This window comes from Chinchilla lanigera, unplaced genomic scaffold (assembly GCF_000276665.1).
Source record: "Chinchilla lanigera isolate Chin_1 unplaced genomic scaffold, ChiLan1.0 scaffold00054, whole genome shotgun sequence".
Taxonomy (NCBI): domain Eukaryota; kingdom Metazoa; phylum Chordata; class Mammalia; order Rodentia; family Chinchillidae; genus Chinchilla; species Chinchilla lanigera.
In genome coordinates, this window is record NW_004955455.1 from 4903120 (window position 1) to 4919869 (window position 16750).

The 16750-nt window shown below is 46.2% G+C and overlaps 3 protein-coding genes across 5 annotated transcripts in view; 1 reads left to right on the forward strand and 2 right to left on the reverse strand.

Moving 5' to 3' along the window:
• The window catches only part of Dusp18 (dual specificity phosphatase 18), a 7696-nt gene extending 4030 nt beyond the window's left edge, over positions 1-3666 (reverse strand). The window contains exons 1-2 of one of the 3 annotated variants that reach the window (XM_005396283.2): positions 3574-3666; positions 3089-3269 (exon numbers count right to left, since the gene is read on the reverse strand). The gene's annotated coding sequence lies outside the window, so the exon portion shown is untranslated. Of the gene's footprint in view, positions 1-3088; positions 3362-3573 lie in introns of all 3 variants that reach the window. The other 2 variants (XM_005396282.2, XM_013520328.1) reach the window with 2 other exon arrangements.
• Positions 2919-8150, forward strand: LOC102005563 (chromosome unknown open reading frame, human C5orf52). The gene is made up of 5 exons (XM_013520307.1): positions 2919-2945; positions 3102-3260; positions 3385-3869; positions 5857-5965; positions 7855-8150. The coding sequence occupies exons 1-5, from the start codon at positions 2919-2921 to the stop codon at positions 8041-8043; spliced, it is 969 nt and encodes a 322-aa protein (XP_013375761.1). The 3' UTR covers positions 8044-8150.
• Positions 7990-16750, reverse strand: part of LOC102027143 — a 16859-nt gene continuing 8098 nt past the window's right edge. The window contains exons 4-7 of the mRNA XM_013520308.1: positions 9320-9368; positions 9064-9206; positions 8560-8652; positions 7990-8075 (exon numbers count right to left, since the gene is read on the reverse strand). Of these exons, the coding sequence (XP_013375762.1) occupies positions 8647-8652; positions 9064-9206; positions 9320-9368 (198 nt within the window). The 3' untranslated portion in view covers positions 7990-8075; positions 8560-8646. The remainder of the gene's footprint in view (positions 8076-8559; positions 8653-9063; positions 9207-9319; positions 9369-16750) is intronic.

Sequence of the window (16750 nt, forward strand, 5' to 3'; positions counted from 1 at the left end):
TGCAAGTCCGTATCAGGAGGCTGATGGGTCTTCGAGAGAAGGCTGATGAGTCTATGCCGGAAGGCTGAAGGATCCAAGGTAGAAGCCGAAGACTCTGCACTAGAAGCCAGGAGACGACATCCAAGCTGAAGGTGAAGGCTGGAGCTCCTCCAAAGAATGGAAGCCCCTCTGTCCTCCCTCATTTCCCTTTTATATCATCTAGGTGATGAACTACCCTAGAGTGGGTCCTCTGCACCCTAGGGTGTAGAATTGCTGAGCCAATTTAGTTAAGCTTCTAAACTTCTCCAGTTGACACAATGAATTAACCACTACATCCTGCATTTGGGAAGCTGAGGCAGGAGGATTGCTGTGAGTTTGATGCCATACTTGCTTAAGTATATAGCAAGACCATGTCTCAAAAAAAAAAAAAAAAAAGGAGCTGTGGCCTGGCTACCATCTATCTTTCTGGAGTCTCCATTTTTTTTTGAGACAGGGTCTCACTATGTAGCACATGCTGGCCTCCAATTCATGTTGATCCTTCTGTCTCAGCCTCCCAAGTGCTGGCATTACAGATGTACACCACCATATCCAGTGAGGTTTCTTTATTTTCTGAATGGCCTCATCTAGACTGAGCCACGGATAGCTCCTTATAGTCATTTTTCTCTCTGGCTAGGAGCCTTTGTCTCTGCTGCACTCTAAGCCTGGAACCCCTTTTCCTTATAAGCTTATTGGTTCCTGATCTGTTCCACTCAGCAAAGGACTATGGAAGTCTGAGGAGTCATTGGATCTTACACTGTCATTTCCTCAGTGAAAACCTCCGGGGAGCACACCCCTTCCCATGTTTAGTCAAATCCCACCCCTACCCCCTACCCCCATGCTGGAGATTGAAGCCAGATCCTTGCACACACTAGGCAAGCACTTTAACATCCTTGATCAAGTCTCTCTTCCAGGTTTTGCAACGTGTTCTGTCCTTCCAAATGCTTACTGAAGATGTGCTTTTGCTTTGAGCTGTCTGACCATTTGATATATATCTGTCTCCTCAAGAGACTGTGAGCACACTGGGAATAAAACATATCTACGTTCACTCTGTGTGTGTCACCCACCAGGGCCAGTCTCTGTGTCCCCACAAGCAAGTGCTTGATGAATGTCTGTTTTCCTTTGAGACAGAGTCTCACTATGTAGTTCAGGCTGGCCTTGAACTCGCTATGTAGCCCAGGATGGTATCAAACTTGTAGCACTCTTTTTGCCTTAGTCGCCTGGGATTACAGGGATTATACACCTAGTCTAGATACTACTCTTGAGCATGTCAGGATAATTACAGGAGGAGTTACACTCATGGTAGTCAAGCAATATTTATCAGGTACTGTACTAAGTGTTAGAGATACTGAAATGCACAAGGAAGTCGTCGCCTTTTTTCTAACATAGTTTAAAGTCTAGTGATGGTGGGGAGGTAAGACATTAAATAATTAGAACAAAATAGACCTGGAAAATAGTGTTACATAAATTACGGGCCTTTTTTTTTTTCCAGTAATGGAGATCAAACCCAGAGCCTTGCAAAGGCTGGCAGACGGCCTACCACTGAGCTACATGCCCAGCCCAAGGCCATTGTTTACTGGACCAAACAAAAACAGATCAGACACACAGTCAAAATGGATTCTCTCACATTAAAGTTCTAAGTCACTAATCTGGAACTAGTTTTCTGATCTTCAAGTAATCTGAATTAGAGCGATAACAACCAACTTTCCCAAACGGGCTAGTTTCAACTGGCATAATGAAGTTGCTTTAATCTTCACAAAGTAACCTGATATTAACCTCATATTAAACAAATAAGTTTTTTTTTTATTCAGTCTCTGTCTTCCAAGGAAAGTAACTTTAAAATGACCAGTCTGCTTTTGTTTCTGCTGTCTCAGCCCTTTCCTGTTCGCTAAAATTATATGCCTCTCCTGTTTGCCTCAATGGAACACCTGTATTTATAGCATGAAGTGTTGCCAGATTTAGAATGGATAATAAAGCCAAGGAAGATCTTTGAATTGTTATTTTGCCCTCTGACAATAATGGAGACAGGAGTGCCTACCTTGAAAGGATGCTGTGAAACTATGTATGTTTGCTGACACCTATAATATAACATTCTGGAAAGGGGAGACAGGAGGATCAAAATTTCCAGCCCAGTCTGGCCAATTTACGGAGACCATGTCCCAAAATAAAAAATAAAGTTAAAAAAAGGGCTGAAGATAGTGTGAAGGCCCTGGGTTCAGTCCTCAGCAACATAACACACATACACACACACACACACACACACACTCACACAGGATATCGTAATGATTAAATGAAATAATCAGCTCACGTGTTGATTGTGGGGCCTGGCACAGAATAAGCCCTCTAAAAAGGGTAACAATTCTTGCTGTTGTTAGAGAAGTTAAAATGCAAGATGTAGTTGGGCATGGTGGCACACCTCTGTAATCCCAGCACTAGGGAGGCTGAGGCAGGAGGATCTTTTCGAGTTCGAGGCCAGCCGGGGCTACAAAGTGAGCTCAAGGCCACCCTGAACTGAATAGGGAGACCCTGTCTCAAAAAAACAAAACAAAACAAACAAACAAACAAAAAAGCAAGATGTTCTTGGTATGAAGAGTAAAGGGCTTCTTCCAGGCTAGAGTAGCAAGGTGGCCTTAAGAAATGATACAGATCTGGAGAACAGTTCCACAAGAGGGAAAACGGTGGAGAAACCGCAACTCAGCAACAGCTCAGTTTCACCACTCGGCAGCCTATGAAGACCTTGACATCCGTCCTCTGATTCGATCTTTAAAGCCACCTAATTAGACAGGAGTGTAAAATTAACACCTCCACTGTCATAGGAGGAAAGTGACGCACAGAGGGGGGAAGACCCCCTCGAAGTAACACAACAAGGTCTGGAAGCTGCTCTTCTGGCCTGCAACACCAGTATGTGGGGAAAGTCAGCAAACACTGCGGTGAGTTGGTTAAAGTCCGGTTACAAAAGTAATAAAGTCCTCGGGTTTACGATTTACTTCTAGGGGTGAGTCAGGGAGGTTTCCTGGGAGAGTTGGCGTTGGAATAGGTTTCTTTTCCAATCGGCGTCAAGACCCCATCCTACCTTTCTCTCGCAGCGGACAGAGGAGTTCGCTGAAGTAGCAGCTGCGCGGCGAAGCCCCAGGCGAAGGTCGCCGGGAGAGAAAGCTCGGTCAGGATCCCCGGGCCAAAATCCCCACCCGGCCAGCGCTCCGGTTTCCATAGCAGTGGTTTCTCGTCCGGGAGAGAAAGAGGCTGTACTGGATCTTAGGAGAAAACGAAGCTTCTGAGCCCCGGCGCAGTAACGCTGCGGTCACGAGGTTACCCACCCAACGATCAAGTCGGCTGCCGCTGCTGACTGTCGAGAAAGGTTAGGCTTAGCGCTCCGTAGACTGCTCCAGCCCGCCCATCCCGTCTCCATGGCGACGACGCGCACGGTCAAAGCATGGGGGCCCCAGAGGGACAATACAGCAGAGTCCGCAGCCTCCGGGCTTCGCGCGCGCGCCCTTTCTCCAGGCCCCACCCTGCCTGTGTCTCCCGAGTCACCCGCCGCGCGCAGCCCCAGGTTACCTCCGCGATCCTCGCGGCGTCCTCCTGCTCCCACTCATCGTGCTGCCCAAGCTGGCTCTGGTTCCCAAGCAGTCCTGTAGCGTGGAGGACCCGACCACACAGCCATGTAGGCCTTCGGTCAAATGGGACCTAGACTCGTCCACGGATTATGAGATCCCAGTCCCGAGTTTCGCCGCCGCAGGCAGCTCAGACTTCCGGCGCGACAAGCTCGAGCGCCGGCAGGAAGTCAGTGCGGGGGGCGGCCCGCAGGTCATCTTCATGCCGCCGCGGACCGCGTATCACCCGGTGCTCTTCAGGTGCGAACCGGCTTCCAGAGCGATCGTCAGACCGCGGCACCTCTGCGGGAGCCCGGACTCGCGCCAGGCCCGCGATCCCTCGGCCCATCGCGCCCCTAGTCCCGGAGCCCAACCCCAGTCTCCCAGGGAGTCTGAGGACTCTGGCCCCAGCTCCTTCCCATTCCAGCTTTGGTCCTCAGGGCGGACTTCCGGAAGAAGCCCGGAATTCCCATCTCCGTCCCGCATTTCCGTCCATCCGTCCCGGCTTGATGTCGCGTGGTCGCGGTGCTCTGCGAGAGGAGCCCAACCCGTCCAACACCCTTGTTCTTAGCCTGCTCGTTTCTCAGTGGCTCAGGAAAAGACGTCAAACCCTTCTGCCTCCCTCTTGTCCTCACAAACCATGTATATATTTTGTTTATCGCTGTCTGTCTTAGTTACTTTCTTCCTTGCTGACACACAGTATCTGACACCACAATTTAAAGGAGGAAAGGTTTATTTTGGCTCACAATTTGTAGAGGTTTCAGTCTATAGTCAGCTGGCTCCAAGGCAGGGCAGCGTGGCAGAGGGGAAACAGTTCATGATACGGGAACAAGCAGAGAGGAATCAAGAGAGAACAGATACATACCCTTCAGGCCACGCCCACAGTGACCCTCCTCCTCCCATCAGGTTTCACCTCCAACGTCACTCCCAGCTGTAAACCCACCTGTGGGTTAATCCAGCGATGCGCATCACACTCGTGATTCAGTCACCTCCCAGAAGCCCCATATAGGAGCAGATGAGGCTTTGGGGGGACATGTGGATATAATCCATGATGATACCAGGCCCCCTGTTATCCACCCTATCACCACCCCTTCCCTCTTGTTCCCTTCTTCTTGTCTCACAATAGACTCCTTTCTACTTTATTGTCATTTTTTTTAGATCTCACAAATTAGGAAGGACATGTGATACTTGTTTTTATTTTTTCTTTATGGGTTTTTTTTGTCTTTTGGAGACAGGGTCTCCCTATGCAGTTCAGGCTGAACTTGAGCTCACTTTGTAGCCCAGGCTGGCCTTGAACTCACAGTGATCCTCCTGCCTCAGCCTCCTGAGTGCTGGGATTACAGGTGTGTGCCACTGTACCTGGCAATACTGGCTTTCTGACAAGCACTGTGCCACAACATGATATTCTCCAGATCTAGTCATTTTCTTGCAAATGACAGAATGTCATTCTTCCTTATGGCTGAATAGTACTTCACTGTGTATATATAACTTTATCCATTCATCTGTTGATGGACATCTAGGTTGGTTCCATGTCTTGGTTATTGTGAATTGTATTGCAGTTAACCTAGGTATACAGGTATCATGATAATATGCTGACTTTAACTACTTTGGGTATATACCAAGGAAGAATATTGCTGTATCAAATGGTAGCTCTAGTTTTAGTTTTTTTGAGGAACCTCCATACTGATTTCCATAGTGACTGTACTAATTTACATTCTCACCAGCAATGTAGTGTAGACAGGTTTCTTTCTCCCTCACATGCACACTAGCATTTATTGTTTCTTTGTATTCCAGAGTTAGCCATTCTGACTAGGATAAGGTAGAATTTCAATGTAATTTTAATTTACATTTCCCTAATGGCTAAAGATGTTGGACTTTTTTTCATATACTTATTGGCCATTTGTACTTCTATTGAATAATATCTGTTCAATTCATTTGTCCACTTATTGATTGGGCTATTTGATATTTTGGTGTTAAATTCATTAAGTTCACTATATATTCTAGATATGTACTATCCTCTATTGGAAGAGTAACTGGCAACAGTTTTCACCATGCACAAGGCCCTGAGTTTGATTTCTAATACTGAAGGCATGCACCACCATGTCCAGCTTTATGCCTTTTAAGAAGGAAAGAAAGATACAATCAAACCTGGGGAGGCCTCAACCCCTCCCCCCGGCACCTCTCCCCCATCAGGCACCTGACCCACCAGCCATCTCTAACCTGTATAACCTTTCTCCCTCCATTCCAGCTTAATGAATTGCAGTGAAGCAGCTGTGAAAAAAGTCTTACCCAAGAGTCATTTATCTCAGGTGATTATGCGTGACAACCTCCACGCCCAACGAACCTATGAGTTGCAGGTACAGTAGCCCTAAGCTTTTGCATTTGCATTAGAGGGTGGTAGTGGATTGATCCAAATTTGTTTCACATTCCCCATGTCTTGGGGCAGGGGGAAGATCCTACCTCCTGTCCTACATGTGATATGGAACCATCAAAGTGTCTAAGGCAGGTCATATTTTTACAGAGCAGGCAACTGATACTTGTTACTGATTTGACCAAGGTGTTCCTGGGCTGAAGGAGTCAGGGAGAAAGATTCCGATCTCTTGGCTTTGGTAGCATTTCTTCTTAAAGCACATGATCTTTCTAGGTAATCCATTAATGGATTCTTGCTATCTCCCTTGCACTTTCAGATCCTAGAGCTTGAATTAGCATCAACACTATCTGCTCAATTTTTTCTTCCTTTGGGGGTTTCCTATTTTCCTCATGAAAACTGAGGCTTTTCCATTTTTTGCTTATGGACAAGTAGGACTTGGCCTCCCTTCTCAAAAGCCCAAGTGTTGTCACCCCACTGTTCCCCGTAGAGCCTGACCCATATAACGTATTTAGGGACCGCTCCAAACAGGCAACATTAGGTACTAGCAAGAGTCATGTGACTCTTAACATACTCGTTTCTTCAAGCAGAGCAGGCACTGCAGAGTTGAGCTACTGTCCCCTTCTTAGCTGTTGAGCTTGCCTGCATGTCCGAGGGTGCACCAGATGGGCCCATGGGATTCTGACTTAGAAGAGTGGGAAATCCTTAAAAGATGCTGTTAGTGCCTCTTTAAGGGTGATAAAAACTAAGAGCTGGAGCTGGGAGTATATAGCTCATGGCAGAGCACTTGCCTAACATGTGCAAGCCCTAGGTTCTATCCCTACCCTTGCAACAGCAAAAAACCAAAAAGCCAGATTCTATATCAGATGCCCTAAACCTCCCCATTCTTCAAAACTCAAACACAATTTATATGTCAGCCCTTGCATGTAGCTTCTTGTTTTCAGTATTAGAAATCAAACTCAGGGCCTTGTGCATGCAAGACAAGTACTCTACCACTGAGCAACATCCTCAGCTCAAGGGAGCTTTTCTTCATATCTGCCCTCTTTGAAATATGCTTCTTTTAGGGGGTATCACTTTTTGCCTGGTTTAGACATATCTGAGCCTATGTCTCCCTTGCTACACAGTAGTTATTGGAAATAATGTGGCTGATTTTTCTGAGCAACCCTTCCCTTAGCTAGTGCACTAAAATAACTGAATGAAGGAGATATGGGCTGTGCCTTTACAGGCCCGTTCCCTGGTGGGGACAGGACAGAAGTTATACAGTAGAAGAAATGGATGGAATTCATTGTGATGTAAGGGATGTCACAGACCATATGTAGAAAACACTAAGTAAGCCGGGCGTGGTGGCGCACGCCTGTAATCCCAGCACTCGGGAGGCTGAGACGGAGGATCGTTGCGAGTTCGAGGCCAGCCTGGGCTACAAAGTGAGCTCAAGGCCAGCCTGAACTGCATAGTGAGACCCTGCCTCAAAAAGATAAAAAACCAAAAAACAACAAACAAACAAAACAAACACTAAGTGGTTGACAAGGACAGAATAATAGGAGTTATGGAAGGAGTAATAAACAAGATGCACACTCCCACCCCCCAGCCTCCTATTGCTTTCTGATCGGTCTTCCAATAAAAATATGATTAAAGTCAAAACCAGAACCCTCAGCTGCAGGTTGCCAGAACGTACCACAAGGGTTTGCCAGCTTAATACCCACTTTCTACAAATTAAGAAACTGAGGCTCCTTCTGAATCATAGTACTGATTTTAGGGAATGAATATTTGGTCCAGCAAGCACATTTTTCACCTTAGGTGTTTCTTGTACTGTGAAGTGGCTTCATAACCCTAACCTTATCTCTGTTGCTTTTCTTTTCTTTTTTTTTTTTTTTAAAGGAGAAAGCGTTGGAGAAGGCCAGGAAAAAGACAAGCCAATGGTATGAACATATGAAAAAAAAGTTTATCACGGACCAGCTGAGAAAACTGGGGCACTGGAGACAGGAATCCATGAAAATCCAGCCATACTTGGATAGCTTGAGGGCATATGAAATCCAGTTGAAACTGCAGTCTTTCAAGAACAAGTAGCCACCCTAGTCATGCAGAATGATCAATTAGACCTGGAGAGAAGTAGAAATAAGCAGATTACACCATCATAGACCAATAAAGCAGTACCACAGAGAGCAGGAACACAACCCTCAGCAGTTACAATGTTCTTTATCTACCCTTCTCCTATATTTCTGTGAAAGAGGTTCTGATAGTCCCTTCGATGCTTGACTGGAAGAGATTGAGCCCAGCCAGCCGCTGTAATCAATGCAAATTGACCTGTCTGCCCTTGTTCCTCTTTTCCTCCCCGCCCCTCCCCTCCCCTCTCCCTCCGTTCCTTTCCTTTCCTTTCTCTTTCCTCCATTCCCCTCCTCTCCTCTCCCCTTCCCTTCCTTTTCCTTCTTCCTTCCTTCCTCCTTCCTTCCTTCGTTCCTTCGTTCTTCCCTTCCTTCCTTCCTTCCTTCCTTCCTTCCTTCCTTCCTTCCTAAATAAAGGAAGGTAACTTTATTTTATTTAGACAGGGTTTCTGTATATAGTTTAGTCTGGCCTTTAACTCACCATGTAGGGTACAGGTTGGCCTCAAACGCATGGTGATCCTCCTGCCTCGGCCTCCCAAGTGCTGAGACTACAGAAGGACATGTGTCATCACACCTAACGGAGAAAGGTAATTTTATTAGCCCCATTTTAAGGGTGAGAAACAGGCTCACAGAGTTGGGAAGTTAGTAACAAAGACACACCCAAGTCCATCTCATGCTGAAGCCCATCTCCAATCCCACATGTTAGGACTCCCTATCTTTGTCATTACAGGTGAGAGTGGAGGACCTGGCACCTGGATCACAGGTCAAATCCTGGGTTTGGTCTCAGCTCCGTGATTTCACAGGTGGTACTATGGGGGCCGCAGTTTTAATCTCAACTGCATGAGGTCAACTGTTTAGTAGCTGTTTAGCTCAAATCCAAGTGTCCCTTCTACCAGGTGACTGAAGAACTTGCCACCCAGGATGGGATGGATAGGCTGTTAAAGTTAGGCTAGGTTAGGGAGAAGTAGACGAGGGAGATGCTCACCCAAGAAATGGAGGAGCATAGGATTACTGCGCTGTAGCTGTTAAAAGATGTTCTCACCGTCACTATCCGTAAATTTTTGCTGAATATCTCTTGCATCAGAAGCTCTAGGATGATGACAGGGGATAGGTAAATGGTACTTTCTCCTAAAGAGATCAAGAATGTTTGAGTGCACCTTTATTTCCTGGTGGAAATAGATTTAGTTCACCTCACCACTTTGGAGTACTTAAAAAAAAGCTTTTTGATTGAAAAAACTTGCCTGGTGCGCAGTAGACATCATTCTTTCCCTTTCTAGATTTCTCCATGATCTGGGAAGAAGAGGACAGAAACTTCTATTTACTGAGCGCCTATGGCATGCAAAGCATTATCTGTCTCACTTCAATCCTCCTAACACTTTTTAGGCATCATAGCATTTTGTCCATAAGAAAACCAAGGAACAGAGAGGTTAATCTGCTTATTTGAACCAGGCTGAAGATGCACAGGGTAATCTCCTTCCATGCCAGCACTTCCCCTAGTACTTCTGAGCTTCATTGTGAGCACAGAGCTTAATTTCAGCTGTAGTTGGCCTAAGGAACTGCCCTATGCGGGGTGGCCATATTTGAAGTTTCCTAGAAATGGCCTCTGGCCTTAAATTTCTTCCCATAGCAACAGCTGTTGAGCATAGCAGTAAATAACAAGGTGGAAGGAAGCCTGGGGTAAGGATCTACTGTTTTCCTCTTGTGGTTGGTCCTAGTTCCAAGCTATAGGTGGGCAGTGGGCTCAGAACTCTGGCTCAGTGGATCTAGAGCAGCCTGCCACTGGGGCTTGGCAGTTGGAATTAGAGGAGCAAGTTATCAGAGAGCAGGGGGAGGCAGGTAGCCACTCCAATTGCTGCTAAAAGTGATCTCAGTGTTCTTTGCATTTCTGCCTTATCCATCCATCCATCCATCCATGCATCCATCCATCCATTCAGCCACCCACTTACCTATTTATCTATCCATGTGGTCCCTCAATAGGCAATCAGAACACAAAGGTGGAGGAAGTGGTTTTCTGGCTTGCTGTGACTCCTTTGGTTTTTCCTGATTGGTGTGGACAAGAGGGGTGACCTGCAGCATGGGAGTGCCTCTGATCTGGTTCACTTTGATCTGGGGCAAGTCACCTTTCCACTCTGAGAATGTAGGAATAGGCACAGAACTGTCTTGTGAAGAGCCTCTCCCATTTTATTTTATTTTATTTATTTATTTTTTGTCTTTTTGAGATAGGGTCTCGCTATGCAGTTCAGGTTGACCTTGAGCTCACTTTGTAGCCCAGGCTGGCATCAAACTCACGAGGATCCTCCTGCCTCAGCCTCCCAAGTGCTGGGATTACAAGCATGCACCACCACACCTGGCTATGCCTCTCCCATTCTATAGGTGGGTAACTGAGACCAGAAGTGGGAAACTGACTTCCCAGAGTCATGTAAGGAACTGGCTTTTGTTTTGTTTTGTGTTTTGTGTTTTGTTTTTTGGGTACTGGGGATCAAACTCAGGACCTTGTGCTTGCTAGGCAGGCGCTTGTGCCCTTGAGCTGTATCCCCAGCCCCTCATGTAAGGAATTGGGTGGACTGGGGACCATTTCCAGGATGCTGCCACTAACATTGCAATACTAGGGACTGAACCCAAGGCCTTCACACTGAGCTACTACCTCCCCAGCCCCACTAAGTGCCCTGGCTGCCCAACCTAGGCTCAAACTTGGGATGCTCCTGCCTCAACTTGTCAGAGTGCTGTTTAAAGGCGTGAGCCACCACACCTGGTGATGCCACTCATTTGTAAATGAACAGAAATCCTGACTCTTGTCTTCTCCAAGTATTGTGGGAATGACCCCTCAAGATAAGCGATGGGAAGTGCTTTGAGATGACAATCATGGCGTCTTTGCTGGTGAACCAGGATGGATTTCCACAGTGACCAGAAGGGGGCAGCATATGCTTGCACTATGAGGTGAGCTAGGCTCCGCTGGAGGAACTAAATTGTGCGTGCTGGGGTCTGGGAAGGAGGCCATGTCATTTAATTCTCTAGGACCCAAAGCAGGAACAGTAGGCAGGGACACATCCTGACCCAGTCCCTTGTTGAGTTACAAAGTGTTACTTGGCTGTAGTCCAGAGTGTAGTCCAGCTGCTGACTTTGAAAGCAGTGCTACAGGGCTGTGGGGACAGAACCAGGGCAGGCCTAGGACTGGGGCCTTCTGCCTCCCCTAGTGACCTTTCTGGTCTTCATTTCTCTCACCTGCAACTCAGGGGCCCGGAGGCTGGTGGGTGGTCCTTGCTTCTTTCCATTACTCAGGCCCTGAGATGTGGTCCGGAGCTTTGCACACATAATTCTCATAAATATCTACTGAGTAGGAGGCAACAGATCCTGCTCTGAGCAAAGCCAAAATACCCAGGCTCACACAACATAATCTGGGTGACGTTTACATCACTACTGCATTTATCACTTTACAAAATGATTCCCAGTGGAATTCTTTTAACTAGTGTGCTCACCTTGGAGCATTTTCAAAGTCACTGTCATTCAAATCCACATCCCCACTGGGTCCAGTTAGGTCTCTTAGCTGCTGGAATTAACCCTGTGCAGCAGCTTGTATAGAAGCTCTTCCAACTAGCGAATCAATGCGCACCTTGTACCTCAACCTGTACGATTACTGAGTTACTTGTGTATACCTGGTACCCCTCCCCATTTAAGGGATATTTATTGAGCACCTACTTACTAATGTGCCCGTCACTACTACATACCCTGGGGATATGACAGCACTTTGTGGAATCATACTGTGTGTGTGTGTGCATGTGCGTGTGTGTGTGTGTGGACACACTGGACAAAGTAAGTAAATAGGGACTCCTAAAGTAGAAATAACAAAAATACCAGTGGATGAGGGGAGAAACAAAATATGGCCTATCCATACAATGGAATAGTAGGCAACAAAATGGAATGAAGCACTGATACATGCTACAATACAGATGGACCTTGAAAATTTATGCTAAGTGAAAAAAAGTTAATCACAAAAGACCACATAGTGTATGATTCCATTTATATGAAATGTCTAGAGTAGGCAAATATATAGCAAGAAGTTGAGTAGTGGTAACCTAGGACCGGGAGTGGGGATGGCCCTTGATAGCTAAGGGCTACAGAGATTCTTTGGGGAAAGATAAAATAACATTGTCCATGCTCATGGTTGTGCAACCAACCCCATGAATGTACTAAAAACCACTAAAATGTATATACTTTAAGGGGTGGATTGTGTGATATGTGAATTATATTCCCGTAAAGGTGTTATATACATACTTACAATAGGTGAGGGGGCATGAGGCTCAGAGAGGGAGCCATGTGACTTCAGAAAGCTGCGAATGGAAGATGACGTTTGAACAAAGACAAGAAGGTAAGGGAGAGGCTGTGACCGAAGGTCACTTAGCCAGCTGGTCTAAGTCAGATGCATTAAAGATAGTAGGCCTCCTAGATCATGCAAGGGCAAGACCGAATGATCACCTCAAATGCCATTATTTTTCATTGCTTCATAATCACATTATTCTGCACCCAAAATCTCCTTGCTGGTTTTGGTTGTCTGTGGCATGACTGGGCCTCAGCTTTGTTCGATGGTACAACCGTGACACCCAGTGGTATCTCCTCATAAATACCCTGCAGAGTAGATGCGGCTGGGCCTGTGCATCAGGCCAGGGAGACACCGAGGATACAACCATCCAGGCAGTGGGTCCTCTCCACCTCCTGAGTCCTCCCACCATTAGACCAGTGTGGAAGGGTACCACTCCCTGTTGTTCCCTCCCGAGTCCATCCAGATCAAAAGAACGTTCAATAACGCCGTATGAGGAGACACACGGACACACCAAGACTGTGGGAAAGACTAGATTTAATGTCGTCTAGGTACAGGCAGGCTGAAACTGGAGTAATAGCAATAAATATCTGGAGAGGAGGCTAAGTATATATAGGGTTTGGGGCTGGGGGTCGTAGTCTCAAGGAATCTAGGTGGAATGTTTGAGGTCAAAGCTACAAGGATGATCAGCACAGGTGTGCATAAGGGAGACGGCAGGTCCACTTCTATATTTCTTTATGGCCATTAGTTCTGTTTGCTGAGCGGCAGCCTGGATTCCTGCTGTTTGTAGAGGCACTGTATTTACTGGGAAGGTCTTTCTCGGGTCAGGCCTGACAAAGAACACTTCGGCTGTCTTTATTTTCATTATCTTCCCATTCTTTCCCTCCTCTTGAGTTCATCCTCTGGAATGTGCACGGGACCTTTTCCTGCTGGTTCTCACCTCTGGCTTCCCATCAGGATCACACGGAAGGGAAAAGAGGGGGGATTTACTCAGTACCAGGCCATCCTCTCCAGAGATGATATTTAATTAAAGCAAGGGCAGCAGTAAATGTTTTAATTCCCCAGATGATTTCTCCTGAAAGAACTGATGGAAACTGGGTTGCTAATGAAGCCAGCTGGTCTAAGTCAGATGCATTAAAGATAGCGCAATGGGCCTCCTAGATTAACCAATGAATCTAAGTGGTGCTACTTATTCTGGCAGATGCCAGAACATCTATTCCAAGCTTCTTTATTTCCCTCATTTGTTTCCTCTTCCTGAGAATCAAGAACAAGGATACATTGTACCGCTTTATAAATCTATTCAAGAACATCAAAATTCACAGCAAACTCCCACTTTGGACTTTCAAAGGTCTTCATAGAAGTGGTCAAATGAAATTGGTGGCAGAAGATAATGCATCCACCACATCCAATTTCTTTCCCGGCTGGCTACCATCATGTACTAGGAAAGGGTACTGAGGAGGAAGAATGGACCTGGAAAAGTGAGTGGCAGTACATTTTGGCGGGAGTGTGTGATTCACTTCCTGCACAGGGAGCAAAAAAGGAGAAAGCCGAAGTAGACAAGGTCCCACTATCCCCTTCTCTGGCAAGGCCCCAGGGTCAATAAAAGGAATCAGATAAAAACCCTGGCTGTTGGTGTCTGGTACCTTCTGGTCAAAGGCAGAGAGCCTTCTTTGGGCTTCTTAAGGAGAATGTGCTTGTGCAGCATTTGTCCCATTCAGTGCTTTGGCTACTGAAGCTGCTGCTCACAGCTCCGAGGGCGGTGTATCCTCATCTCTTGCTGGCACACTGAGGTTTTGTTTATCTGATGTGTGTGGGCTCTGTAGTCATTTGGTTCTGGGTTGGAATCTCAGCTCTGTCTTGTAGGAGAAAATTATTCTCCTCAGAGCTTTAGCTTTTTTTTTTCCTTTGGTACCAGGAATCAAACTCAGGATCTTGCACTTGCCAAGCAGGCACTTGTGCCACTGAGCTACATCCCCAGTCTGAGCTTCAGCATTTTTATCTGTTTGTTTTTTGGAGAGAGGGTCTCATTATACTGTTCAGGCTGGCCTTAAAGTCAATATGTAGCCCAAGCTGGCCTCAAACTTGCAGCAATCCTCCTGGCTCAGCCTCCCAAGTGCTGGGATTACAGACATGTGCCACCATATCTGGCCTAAATTGTTTATTTATTTATTTTTTGCTTTTTTTCCGGTACTGGGAATCGAACTCATGACCTCATGCTTGCCAGGCAGATGCTGTGCCGCTGAGCTAAATCCCCAGCCCCTGGCCTAAATTGTTGAGGGAATAATAACAAGGAAAAAAGTCTGAGCCTGGCAGGGTAGTACACACCTATAATCAATACTGTGAGAAGCTGAAGCAGGAGTATCACAAGTTTAAGCCCAGCCTGGGCAATTTAGCAATTTAGTGAGACCCTATCTCAAAACAAAACAAAAAAAGACCTAGAGATGTAGCTCAGTGCAAAGGTCCTTTTTCAATCCCCAGTAGCACTCCACCTCCTTAAAGTCTGTATATGTTCAGTATTGACATAATTTGTGTGTGGTATTGGCGATTGAACCCAGGGAGCACTGAGCTACACCTCTAGCCCTTTTTGAAAATTAAAAAAATTTTTGGATGGCACATTAAATTGCCCAGGGTGACCTGGCACTTGCAATCTTCCTGCCTCAGTTTTCTGGGTAGGTGGGATTAAAGGTTTGCACTATCATGCCTGGCCTGGTACGATTTTTAAAAGGATATTTTCAATCCGCAGTTGGTGGAATCCATGAACAAAGAACCCATAGAGGGCTGACTGTACCTGCCTTATGAGTTTGTTCTGAGAACCTGGGGAGCTAACGCTGAACAACAATCTGGCATGAAAACTGGCACCTTATGTAATGAATGGGAAGGGAGCTGGGCTGGCAAAGTAGCTGTTGTTCTGTACAGAGTTGACACATACATCTTAAGAGGCAGCCCAGGGCTTGGGAATGAGCCCCAGGATAAGAATAAAGAAATAGAAGTTCAGGGCTGGGGATTTAGCTCAGTGGCAAAAGCGCCTGCCTGGCAAGCTCAAGGTCATGAGTTCGGTTCCCGGTACCGGAGAAAAACCAAAAAAAAAAAAAAAGAAATAGAAGTTCAAAAAAAGAAAAAAAAAAATAGAAGTTCAGCTTCTGTGACTCCTCAATTTGCCCTGAGTCCCTGAGTCCCTGACCAATTTAAATCCCCCGTCTGGGCATTCGACTGCCCTTCCCTCATATTTAGCTCATCCCTTAGGAGTTGCGCAGAGCTCTATCCATATCCTCTAGGGCAATGATGGTGAACCTTTCAGAGCTTTCAGTGATATCAAACAGCTGGTGATGACACGTGTGTCATAAGTTTGCTACCACTGCTCTACAGGATTTGTGGCACCCCTAAGTCAGTGAATTCCTGTAGGGAGCCTGTTTGGGGAGCAATGATTGGTCACTGGGGTTCCAATCAAACTTTCCTCAGGTCATTCTAGGGGCTGAGCACTTAAGAACGAAATGGTCACAGGGAAAATTGTTCCTTTGCTGAAATGGCAAATCAGAGGAAAAGAAGGGTCTGATACCATGGAACCTACCTTTTCTTGTTTGTTTAGTTTTCTGAGAAAAGGACTCACTATATAATTCAGGATGGCTTTGAATTCACCATTTAGCCCAAATTGGTCTTGATCTTGTGGCAATCCTCCTGCTTCAGCCTCCCAAGTGCTGGGATTATAGGCATGAGTACCATACCCAGTGGAACCTATCTTTCCAAACCTATTTTTAGAGCCTCTTCCCATCAGTCAAATCCCACAAATCCTTACCTCTCCAAAACGGCACCTTGATTTTCCACTTGGAAACTTATGGGTTTTTTTTTTTTTTGCAGGGCTGGGGTTGGGATGATGGAACCCAGGGCCTCAGACATGGTTGGCAAACGTTTTACCACTGAGTTACACCCCCAACACCCCACCTTGAAATTTAAAATCCTACTATTCAGGATACTAGGAACCCACCCTCCCCTCCTTTCCACCTGAAGCAATTCCACTCAGACCCTTTAGGGCCTGGATCCTGTCTATCTCCTTCACGGAGTCCACCATGAGAACTTTCCTATACCAGATGTGATCGAAATATATGGTGAATGTTTACATCTAAAAAAGTATTGTGAAAGTCAAAGACATACTGCCATTAGCCCCCTGAAAATATTTTCCCTTGCTTCAAACACACATCCCTTTGTTCTTGCAACTTTCAGAAGCAGTTCTGGGAGTCCTCTTTTGTGTCTTTACAAGATGTGATTGGCTGGGGATTTAGCTCAGCGGCAAAGCGCCTGCCTGGCAAGCGCAAGGTCATGAGTTCGGTTCCCGGTACCGGAGAAAAACCAAAAAAAAAAA